Below are 13,032 nucleotides of genomic sequence, written 5' to 3'. Positions count from 1 at the left end.
TAGAGAAAACAGCCATTTACGAGTGGCATGAACACTTCAAAAGAGATTGTGAGTCTAACGTGAAAACTTGATCTATAGTAGCAAATTAACCATTAGAGAGCTGATAGCGGACTTTGACATTACTTATGGATCCGTTCAGGTAATTGTAGTTAATGATTTGTGTTTGAGTTGTGTTGCTGCAATGTTGGTCGCAAAGCTCATGCAAAAAAGGGACCGTGTTGATATCGCCAAATACCTGATTTCCAAGTGTAAATCCGACCCAATGTTTATCAAACGCATTGTTCCTGGAAACGAAACATGGGTTTATGAGTACGACACGCAATCCAGACATCAGGCGAGTGAGTAGATAGCTCCGAATGAACCAAGACCAAACAAACCTCGTCGTTTTTAGTCAAAAAAGAGAACGATGCTAGCGGGTTTTATGGATTACAACGGTATTGCACACTACGAATTTTTGCCAAAAGGTCAGATATTTTATAAGGACTATTATTCGGGTGTTATGAGACGCTTACGTGAAGCAATTCGCTAAAAAAGAAAGGATTTGCACCGTTACAAAGCGCCGTCATAATCTGTTCATTTTTGAGTCAATTAAGAACAAAACGAATACCATCCAACAGCCATCGAATTTACTTGATATGGTTCCCTGCAGTTTTTTTCTGTTTCATCGAGTCAAAAACTAATACGGGGAGGGCGTTTTAACAGCCAAATGGAAATAATGGAAAAATCAGAGACGGCTCTCATGGCTCACTGAACACAGAGATCCAGAAATGTTTCGAGAGTTGGATCAAACACCGGTGTAAGTTCATTGCCTTTGAAGATAACTGCTTTAAAGGCAAAAATATCACTTTTGAGGAATAAAGTTGTACATATTTTGAATTTTGTGAATATATTCATTTTTCATTTTCATTTCTTAACACGTTCGCGGACGTGAATGCTATAGCATTCATTTTTATAGTGATGCAAAATGACGTGAATGCTACAGCATTCAAATTTTAAAGCCAAATTTTGTTAATTTAATTTCATGTATATTAACTTTAAGTTTTTGTAATTAATATACATTTCAAAGTAATGACCACTTGATTCATGAAATAATTGCCTGTCTATTTTTGCAGCTCCCTGAAATTTTTAGTGTCCGCGAACGTGTTAATTTAATAAATCTAGAACTGCAAGTTTTTTTACAGAGTGAATAGAACAAACAGTAATTGTAACAATTACATATACATTTTTTACAAATTTCGCAACTATTGATAAAATTCATTGAGTGATAAGTTGAACTTGTATTTAGGTAGCGATAAATAAAAAGCGAAAGAACTTTAAATATGGTTAAACTCATTCAATGTTCTAATCAAAAGCAGTTGCCAGGCATAAACAGCTCTAACCTGCTCTAGGAAGAATAAATCATTATTCCGAGAACTTGTTGTTCAAGGTGGTATTTCGACGCAGAAAACCTGGAGGCGGATATGATTTAGATATAGTTCGGCTGATGTGATGATTAGCCCCTTGGATATATTTGACGTCTGATACACGTCATGCATTTGTTTGCCCTAGGAGCAGATGAAGTGTTTTTGTTTTGCAATTCTAATTACCTAAAGTCACCTTAATACTACATACATACGCCGTAAAATGTACAGCTTTGAAACACTACTCTAAGCAATATGTTTCGTCATTTGTCCAGAGACATAACAGTAAAAATTGTGAGACAATTAAAGCTTATATTCGGTATCCAATCTAAAAAATATTTTAATTATCCACTCGAGTTGAGTAAGATTTCAACTTTAACACCTACAGAATACTAGTAACCATTGAACAGTGGAAATATGGGAAATTTCAAACATTAAACTTACCATCCTTACGATCCCGATTTCGGTTCGATAACGTTGACGATGATGATGTTTGAAAATTATTCAAATGTGTACTATCCAAACTATTTGCTACAGCGGTCATGGAACTATGACTATCACGAAAATCGCCGGTCTCGGCCCAAACTGAAAAGAATAAACCAGAGTAGAGAAAAAATATACAAAAAAATTAATGTTTTAAGGAAAGTTTTTCAAATACTAATATACGCGGAGTTACAAGTATTCAACTATTAATACTCCAATAAAAATGATTGCAATATGTTAAAAAAAAAAAGTGTGAAGTGTGGACGCTGTGTGCCAACCGCTCGATTCACAAGCGCATTTATGGGCACGCCATTATAGTTCAGACCATTAAAAAGCGCATTAATGTTGTAAGTAGGTGCACTTGGCCTGCCTGCAAATATGGTTACGTAATTGAGCGGGAGTGCGCCACAAGAGGCTGCTTAAAAGGCGATAAAATGGATCATAAAAGGATTTATGGCATTTACAAACATAACGGATAGGATACAATGTATTTCAAGAGAAGAGAAATGGATAAGGGAATAGGTGGCAAGTATATTGGCATGAATAGTATGAGTTGAAATAAATGCAGAAACAGTAAAGTGCAGAGTTATGATGAGAATTTCATTGTGCTCGTTATTTTATAAGAGCTCAGAATATTACAACTTTGCAACGCAGCCTTGCGGCTTACAACTTGAACTACATTTATACATACATATATATAATTGGATGTAAGTAAGTTGGAGGTATTTTAGCAGTGCATCATGTTCCGACTCTTTTTTCTTAATAGAGAAAATTTCATTTATAATTTATTTAACTCACGCAGCAGGCATCATCGAACAATAAAAACTCACTCAAATGACTAAATTAAAAATCTTGCCTTATTCAATAAGCAGTGTCATAAATTATGCAACATTCATATATAGCATCATACATACACACCACATAAATCTATAGGAAATAAAGTACATCCAACGTTGTCTGCCGTCTTCCGTCCAATGCTTTTTTCGCCACCCGCTAAATGAGCCATATCACTTAATGACCTTCGCGGTTGTGCTCTCTACCAAGATAATTAACAAATTATCAATTGACAAATACTAAATTTACAGCCTAAGCATTTTTGATGCGCTCTGAATTTATTGCTTACAAAATAATGCATATGGCTATTTAAATATATGTCGAGCGTTTGAAAAACACCCGTAAAAGTCAAAAATGCCGTACCAATACATTTTTCTATTTTCTCTCTCAGACCTCTTCATGCTCCCACGTTTGAGAATTATTCAAGTGCATTTTAAAATTTATTGCTTTTCCACATGTTGTCGCTCAGCTTGTTGCAACAGCTTCATTTTTCACGCAGTCAACGGAAGAGAACAAATTTTCAACTATTTGTTACAAATTTGTGTGAAATTAGCTGTTCACTTCATTTCATGTTCACTTCTGGTTGTTGCTCGGTACTCGTAGAAATGGCAGGTCGCTCCCGCTGCTCCTGTGAATCGGGTGTCATTAATGTCACTTTGGCATGTGTCACTAAATTAACCACAGATTCACAATTGCTCAAGTATACTCGTACACATGCAATCACATTAATAGAGCGTAAGTGTTTTGCTGCTTAGTTTTCTATTTCACTTTCTCACTTTTCTCGTTGGCAAGCAAGTGGTTTATGTCACTGGCTGTCGTCGACATTTGCCATTCTTTTGTGTTAACATTTTTGAGAATTTAAAATTTATGCCCCTAACAATGTGGTCACATGCTGTTACAGGGAAATGTTCTGCGGTACGGATATGATGATGAAACCACTTGATAGTAAAAAAGTTCCTAAAAGTTGACAGAGGAAATCAGTCTAATATAATATATTAGAATTCATAAATTTTTATAATTGTTTTTTAACACTTTCGGCTGAAATCAGATTAAAATGAGACATTTATCAGACTCTTGTCGATAAATCTAAGTTTTAAAGAAAAACTGTTGTTGGCACTTATCCAGAACAACTCTTGATTAACAAGGTAGTTTTATTCCACTTCCATAAAATTCCAATAATGATATTACAAAATGACTGCCTACTGCTACAGAGATGTTTTTCCTACAGAAAAGCATACGTGTAGATTCAGCAGCATTGCTCTACGAAGTGTGTTCAAAACGTATCGCGAATTTTGTGTTTTTTCAAAAATGATTTATTTATTCATTAACATCTATTTTGTACTCTTCAAAGTAGTCCCCATGAGATATTATGCACTTGTGCCCACGTTTTTTCCAATCTTCGAAGCACTTCAAAAAATCATTTTTTTTAATCTTGTTCAGCTCCTCCTTCGATGCCGTCTATATCTCGTGAATCGTAGCGTAGCGTCGTCCTTTTATGGGCCTCTTCAGTTTCGGGAACAAGAAAAAGTCTGGGGAATACGGGGGCTGTGGCATCATTAGTGTGTTGTTTTTGGCCAAAAAGCCGCGCACAAGCAACGATGTGTGATCAGGGGCGTTATCGTGATGCAAGAGCCAATTTTTGTTCTTCCACAAATCAGGGCGTTTCTGGCGGATTGCTTCCCGCAAATTGCGCATAACTTGCAGGTAATATCCCTTATTGACCGTTTTACCCTGTGGTAAGAACTCATGATGCACAACGACCCTGCAATCGTAGAAAACGGTAAGCAAAACTTTTACATTCGACCGAGCTTGGTGCGCTTTTTTCGGTCTTGGTTCGTGAGGTAGCTTCCATTTAGATGATTGAGCTTTGGTTTCCACGTCATAACCATAAAACCACGATTTGGATCGTCGCGGACAGAGTCCAAGATATCATTAGCAATGGTTCGAATTTTGCGGTGACCCGTCTCATGTCCAAATCATTCTAAAAAATCGAATGACACGAGCCAATAAATGTGTCTAAGTCCTTAGCAATTTCTCTAACGGTGATTCGACGATTGGCCAACACCATTCTCTTCACTTCATCAATTTTTTCGTCTGTTGTTGAAGTGCTCGGGCGTCCGGCACGCTTTTGGTCGTTCACATCTTCTCGGCCTTCTGAGAACATTTTGTACCACCGATAAACGTTGCTTTGGACCAAAGTAGCTTCTCCGTATGACACAGTCAACATTCGGAATGCATCCGCGCTCTTAATTTCGTTTTTCATACAAAATTTGCTACAGATTCTTTGATCCATCTTTTTGAACAGGTAAAACTCGAAGACGAGCCGAAACACGTGCAAGCAAAGCAGCTGTCAACAGTTAACTGGACATTCAAAATGGCCGAACTCGCCGGCATGAGTGAGAGACATGAGTACCAATATATCGCCACGAAAAATCGAAACTCGAATATGTATACGCCAAAATTCGCCTGCCAAAATTCGAAATTCGCGATACTTTTTGAACAAACCTCGTATTTCATAATGCATTTTTAAATAAACATATTTTTTTTTTGTTTTGTGATATTCACTCAATTCAGCGATATTTTAAGATGAACTATTGGGAAGAACATCCACGAGCCAGTCGATTGAAACTTTTTGATTTTCATACTTAAATTATAAGGACGAAAATACACACACTTTCGTAGTGGATTTTAATGATTTTTATGCTTCTTGAGCGTTTCCAAGCAAATGTAATTTTTGATATCTCCTTCCCAGTGCTGCCAATATATGTTTACTGTTGCCAGCTGCTTCATCTATTCGCCACTTGATAACGCTTGGCGAATCGAAGGTGCCTGATTTTCACTATACGCTATTATGAACCCTGAGTAAGAAGGTTCACCGCATGCAGTGAGAATTCATTTAGGAGGCAGGTATTTTATATAAATACCTTATTTACAATCCTTACGCTCTTAAACACTATTAAGTATGTTGATTGTTAAATAGAAATGCTTACACAGGATTAAATGATATGATTAATTAATTTGAAAAAGTGCGTTACCCCTTGGAAAATTATCTATAAAATTGGCACAAGTTCACCGCCTTCAGGGAACGAACAAAAAGGATAATACAAACAAAGAGGAAATCAAAAAATAGTAAAACATACAAATGCACATAAACAGAAAGATTTTTATGCTACGTACACAGAATCACAATGAAAATCATTTGCAAAATCGTCAGAGAAGTCAAGCAAACTGGCAAAGTGTCTTCTGCCGGAACTATTAATCATGAGGTTTGCTAAATTTTTGGGTGACTTCTCGGCGACTAGTGTGGCAGACAATGACGCACACAGAACGCACACGCCCCAAAGAGGTGGTAGTGGCGGAAATTGTAGGGTTTGGAAATATTAGAAATAAATTTTGTGGTGGCAATGATTTTGATATTTATTTGTTAACCAAACACATATGTATCATACACATACACGAGTACATACGAATATGCGTACATTCGAAGGCATTGTGTGCCAGTGCGTAAGGCCTAAAGAGAGTCGGGTGTCTATTTGTCATTTCGCTTTCATTCATGAAAATTGCCTAAATAGTTAAAGTACAGCAACGGTCACATGCTGTAGAATGCAAGAAACGAGTCACAGGGAAATCTAAGTATGTATGTATGTATTGATATGCGCAGTTTTGTAGAAAAACGAGCAACCTAAAAGTGACATGCAATAAATTTAGTGGGCAATAGAATATCAGTCAGAATGAAACGCCAGTAGCGGCCACAATGTGTAAACAAATAAAATGTCAAACAAAAAATCACACAAGAACGCCTCTGCTGGCAGGGTCAAAACAACGGCGCTCATACGATATTCGCAGTGGTGTATCGTGGAGTCCATTTAGGAGGGGTGACAATAGGTTTTAAAAATGTTCATGCACATAATGGCTTTCAAAATACTTGAATTGGTATGAATATACGAGTATATGTAATTTCAAATTTGGTTTTGTTTTGTTTCTTTTTTTTTGTTGGTTTCTGAGTTGAATAATTAAAAAATCAGAAAATTGACTTTCGAAAATAACACTGTGCGACTATGCAAATGGAAAGTCGTTATCAACAGGGTAAAAATCAGACCAAAATTATGGCAAATTACTGCTGGCCTTCTTGCGTGGAACTTCCGACAATTTATTTAAGTGAAAGAGCTAAAACACACATTTCTTATAAGTATTTTATGTATTCATTTATTGTATAAGTATGTGCATATGTCCGATATATCCTTTAATTTTTTTCACGGTTTTCCATGAAACCCAGAATTATCTTTGAAGCTAAGATCTTTATTTCATTTGCTCTCTTTGTATAAAATATCATAGTTTCAGTTAATTCTAAAGAGAGATGCCTTGTTTTACTAAGAATAAAACTTCTTTATAGAAGGTGACTTAAATGTAAATGCTGTAAAGTATTACTACAGATTTAATAGCTAATAATGTAAAAAAAAGAGCAAACGAATTATTCACAATGAGTGAGATTTTGGAAGCGGCATGGATTATTTTAATTTCTATTACTTATTTTTTGCCAAAAACTTTTAACTCTAAAGAGAATTGTTAAATTCTTCTGCCTCGAGCCCCCGTGGTCCACCCCTGCACATTTATATGTGTGTATGTATACTAACAAATATGTCCTTTAGACACTTTCACTGCCACATGAGCATCTGTCGGTGCAAAGAAAAAAAGTAAAACACTTGGAAAGTACAAAGTATATAAGAGGAGTTTCCCTTTCCCGTTCATCCTTGCATCCGGCCAAACAAACGATTAATGTGACAGTTGAATTAGGATATATGACAGCAACAGCAAATACAGCTAACGGACTGTTCGGTATATTCAACCGTACACGATGGATGACACTGACGGTGATGATGATGATTTTGCACAAACAAACAAACAAAAAATAAAAATAAAATAGTTACATGAAAACAGGAAAGGCGCCCAGAAATATGCCTATTTCAACATACAATAAAGGTTGGCAGGATATGTACTGCTGTGCTACTCCTTTTTGCTCGCTTTATATATGAATGTACAAGTTTATGTATTTTCTTCCGTACATAGGCAGCAATTGCTCATTTGTTTGTTTGGCTATTTTGACATTTCTCCCTTTTTATTATAATAAATATAAATTTATCGATTGCAAATACAGCTTGAGGGTAACGTGAGCGATAAATGGAAGTGAATGTGGTTGTGGATTTGCCACTGGACATAATGTAGTTGTGTAGATGGATAAATATTAAAACATACTTATGTGCAGGAAAGGGTTATTTCAGATCCATGGAAGGGTTAAAATGTGTCATTTCATATATGTACGATTTTAATTTCACACTTCATTTGCCTTAAATTGCACCTTATGCCGGAATTTTTAGCACCGAATTGGTTAGAAATTTAAGCCTTTCAACACTTGACTTCTGGCTAATAGTTTAATAAATGTGTGAGGATTTGCACGCCAAAATGAAAAAAATTAACTACATATGTATGTATGTATACATATATACGTCTGGCAATATTGGAGATGCGAAATTGGTGAAGGGAAATCTTTTATTTCAGCATGAATTATACTTTGCTTATTATTCGCATATGAAATAATGTCAGTCTGCTGTCGCATATTTTTGTTTTGGTTGTTTTTTGGCTTTGGAACTCTGTTAATGATACTGTGCTTCTGATGCATCTTTCTTTCAGAACTCCATTTGGCATGTACCTACTATTTTACCTACTACTGACCGACTGATCAAAGTTTCAGCGTGTGGCTGAATTGTTTGCTTGATTTATTCACTTCAATTTTACTAATTTTAAAATTTAGAAAAGTTAGAAATCAGATAAAATCACGCACTATCAACAAAAAATTAATTTTATCTTAAATGTATTAAAGTTTTCCTCCGTCCTTATATCGGTTGGCAAGTTATTATTACATAATTCCTTCATATTTATAAGGCATATTCTGCTCGCCTGACGAAAAATTTGCATGTGAAAGCAACAACAAAGTTATAAGTCATACAAGATAACTTATGTTGTTTAAATTGCTGGTAGAAAGGGAGACTCGGTTAACACGCTTTGGCAACACCAAAAGAGTATTCATTCTGTATAAACGCGGTATTACTAATACTCTATAAGCGTGCCCAAGCAAACTTAATTTTGGCAGCTCTTTTCCAGTGCTGTCTACATACATATATAAATTGATTCATCTATTCGTCCCTCGCTAACGCAAGGTGAATCGAATACGACTATAGTACACTCTTTTGCTGCATATGATACCAATCTAGACCTTTTTAAATCATTCCGTTTGCATATCTGATACGTAAAACATTTGTGGAGATAAATAGTTTAGCAACGTATGGTTTTTATTAAAAACTTTTTAATTTTAAAAATATTTTCATTCTATTTTCTTGCCCGATCAATAATAAAATGGAAGAACAATATTCAAAGTGCGGATTAATCATAGTATTAAAAATATTGGTATTGAGAAATAGGGTTTTTTCTTTACTTCCAAAAAAAAATATATTTTTTATTTATTTTTTCACAAATACATTTATTAGCAACTTATATAAGAATTTGGAATCTATAAAAACCTTAATTTTTTCTACTTTTTCCCTGTTCCTTGATCTATAACAACGTTATTATTGGATCTTCCGTTTACGTTTTTTAATGTGTTGCCGGGATCAGACCAAGCTGGAATTCTTTAAGATAAATCTACACACAGTCCTCAAATATCAAGCAAAGTCTTATTTTGTTAAAAGTTTCGCTCATGCACTGTTTGCAATTCTCTAAAATAAAAGCAACAAAAAGAAACATTTACATTTACATTTAGCCTAACAAATTAAGTTAAAAAGCGTTTTTACTAGCTAAGGTACAAAAAAAGTAGTTTCTTTAAATATTGGGTAGTCGAAAAAGTCTTTTCGTATTTTGTCAATAGATGTCGTTTGAGTCATCTATCTCCAGTGCTACCGATCACATTGTGTCATATCATATGGTGTTAGAAAGCTGACATTTTAAGCTTCATTTAACCAAAAAAAAATTAAATTCGGAGAAGTTGAAAAAAAGTTATAGCTGTTCAAAAATGAGTGAAAATAATCAAGAAACTCGCTATATTTTGAAATTTTTGTATAAAAAAGGGAAGAATGCCCCGCAAGCCACCAATGAAATTTGTGAAGTTTACGGCGACGATGCTGTATCAGTTCGTGTAGCACAACAATGGTTCGCTAGCTTCCGTTCTGGAAATTTCGATGTGAAAGATGCATCTCGCTCCGGTCGACCTATCGTTAAAAAAGTCGATGAAATTATGGAAAAGATTGAAAAGGATCGTCACATAAGCTGCCATGACATCGCCAAGGCACTACACATTCATCATCAAACGGTTTTGAACCATTTAAAAAAGGCTGGCCGAAGCTCGATGTTTGGGTACCACATGAATTGTCTGTGAAAAATTTAATGGACCGAATTAATATCTGCGATTCTTTGCAGAAACGAAATGAAACCGAACCATTTCTGAAGCGAATGGTAACAGGAGACGAAAAGTGGATAAAATACGACATTAATGTGCGAAAAAGATCATGGTGGTGAAGCTCAAAAAAAGGTCGCAAAGCCAGGATTGACGCCTCGAAATGTTATGCTGTGTGTTTGTTGGGATTGGAAAGGAATAATCCACACTTTACTGTCAACAACTGATGAGATTGAAGCAAGCAATCGAAAAAAAACGGTCAGAACTGATCAGCAGAAAGGGCGTCGTCTTCCATCAGGACAACGCTAGGCCACACACATCTTTGATGACTCGGCAAAAACTGGGAGAGCTTGGCTGGTAAGTTTTGGTGCATCCACCATATAGCCTTGACTTTGCACCATTAGACTACCATTTGTTTCGGTTAATGCAGAACTCCCTTAATGGACCAAAGTTGGCTTCAAGAGAAGCCTGTGAAAATTACTTGTCGCAGTTTTCGGCCGAGAAACCACAAAAGTTTTACATTGATAGAATAATGTCTCTGGAAGAAAAATGGCAAAAGGTAGTCGACCAAAATGGTACATATTTGGTTTAATAAAGTTCATTATAAATATAAAAAAAAAATGAGTTGAAGTTTGATTAGAAATACGAAAAGACTTTTTCGACTACCCAATATTTGGCTGTTAGGAGCTTTCTCTTGTGAGTAATTCTATTTTTTGCTTTTGAAAAAAGCCTTTCACAAGAGGCAAAATTCTTTACCCTAATACTAAATATTTTACATACTTCAAGTTCAGTGGATTAAACTTTTGGAAGTTTTTTCAAGGAGGCATTGCAAATTTTCAATTTTTCAAAATTAATTATATTCTTACAGGTAAGAAAAGTAAACACGAATATTGTGCAAATGGATCGATACTAAGTACTAAACTCGACAAAACCAACGAGTAAAAAAGCGACTTGCTACGTAAAAATGTATTGAATATTTACTTTCAAGTACAGGTTCCGAGGAATTACTACGTAGAATAGAAGTTCAAAATGTAAATACATAGCTGTTCACATCAACTATTAGGTGTGCAACTACATAAGTTCTCGCTGTTTGCCAATAGATGCTGCCAGCAGTGTGTGCTAGTCGATTCTAACATAACCTAAACGTCATAAACCAAGCTTAGACATATGATAAACAAACTGCTTCCACACATTAGTCATTTTGTTTTGGTATCATATACTTTCGGTTTTGTGAAAATGTCTGACTTTGTGCCGAATAATCGTCATTTGCGGGAAGTGTTGATTTTCCTCTTTCATTCGAAAAAAACGGCGGCTGAAGCGCATCGAGAGCTACAAAAAGTTTATGGAGATGCTGCTTTAAATGAAACAACGTGCCGAGATAGGTTCCGTCGCTTCAAAGACGGTGATTTTAATGTTGACGACCGGCCGCGTGAAGGAAGGCTAAAAACCTTCGAAGACGCTGAATTGGAGGCATTGCTCAATGAGGATCCATGTCAAATGCAAGAAGAGCTTGCTTCAGTAATATGAGTTAAAACCAAAGGATGTTGAACGTCGTTTTTTCGCCTGTGAACAAGTGCTCCAGCGGCAAAAAAGGAATGGTTTTCTTCATCGCATCGTGACGGGTGATGAGAAATGGATTCATTACAGCAATCCAAAGAAAAGAAAGTCATGGGGAATATTCACGCTGCGAAGGTTATGCTATGTATTTGGTAGGACCAAGTTGGTGTTATTTATTATGAACTGTTAAAACAAAGCAAAACCATCACTGGGGATCGGTATCGACTTCAATTGCTGCGTTTGAGCCGAGCACTGCGTGAGAAGCGGCCGCAATACGCGGAAAGGCATGAAAAAGTGATTCTACAGCATGACAACGCTCGGCCTCTCGTTGCCAAACCCGTTAAAACCTACCTGGAAACACTGAAATGGGAGATCCTATCAAACCCGCCATATTTTCCAGATATTGCGCCGTCCGATTATCACTTGTTCCGATCGATGGCACATGGTCTAACTGACCAACAGTTCCATTCATATGAAGACATCAAAAAATGGCTTGATCCGTGGATAGCCTCAAAATATGAACAGTTTTCTCGCGACGGTATACGAGATCTACCAGAAAGATGGGAAAAAGGTGTAACCAGCGATGGGCAATACTTTCAATGATTCACTTGTAACCATTTTTTCAGAATAAAGTTGAATTTTGATCATATTTAGAACGAAAAAATATGCTTTTCGAAGTTGCATATTGCGCATCCATATAATATTATACAATTATTCTCAGAAAGAACTTTGTTTTTGTGCAATTATTTCCAAGCCAAAATATATGTGTGTGCATTTACATGTTTTGCGTATCTTCAACCGTCAGCATCTAATCCTGCCAACATCAACAGTAAGAAACTTGTTTTCTCTGCTTAACAATGACACCTGTTGTCACAGCATTTGACATCTTTTAATTTCGTCAAGTGACCAACATAGCAAGCAAACTCAACGGAAGAGAAAAATGTAAAAGTAAAAGGAAAATAAAAACAAAAACAAAAACGCTCGTAATTTTAGAAACTGTCAAATTGTTTTATTGACGGCTGCTTCTGCTTGGCGCTGTTCTGACGCTCATCCCCATCTACCCCAGAGCTGTCACCTCTGCGAAAACATAATACACAACACATACATATGTATGTACATTCAAGATGCATAGCGACACTAACGAAAACATATGTACGCACAAGCAGTAGATAGTACATTGGGAAAACCTTGACGTGCAGGCAAATCTACATTCATAGGTACATATCCTAAAATACTTTTGTAGGTATTCGAAAAAAGTTCGCTTCGCTTAAGAAAAATAAATGTTCCAAAAAGTTTTTGACACTTAACAATGGT

The 13,032-nt window shown here is 36.0% G+C and overlaps 1 protein-coding gene across 1 annotated transcript in view; it reads right to left on the bottom strand.

The window, feature by feature from the left end:
* LOC129235475 (pituitary homeobox homolog Ptx1) overlaps positions 1-13,032 on the bottom strand; it is a 120,061-nt gene that overhangs the window by 50,368 nt on the left and 56,661 nt on the right. The window contains exon 3 of the mRNA XM_054869343.1: positions 1,845-1,985. Coding sequence (XP_054725318.1) covers positions 1,845-1,985 — 141 coding nt within the window. The remainder of the gene's footprint in view (positions 1-1,844; positions 1,986-13,032) is intronic.

Source organism: Anastrepha obliqua, chromosome 1 (assembly GCF_027943255.1).
Source record: "Anastrepha obliqua isolate idAnaObli1 chromosome 1, idAnaObli1_1.0, whole genome shotgun sequence".
NCBI classification, from domain to species: Eukaryota; Metazoa; Arthropoda; class Insecta; order Diptera; family Tephritidae; genus Anastrepha; species Anastrepha obliqua.
Note: the sequence above shows the minus strand (reverse complement) of the source record. Positions and strands in the feature narration are given on the sequence as shown.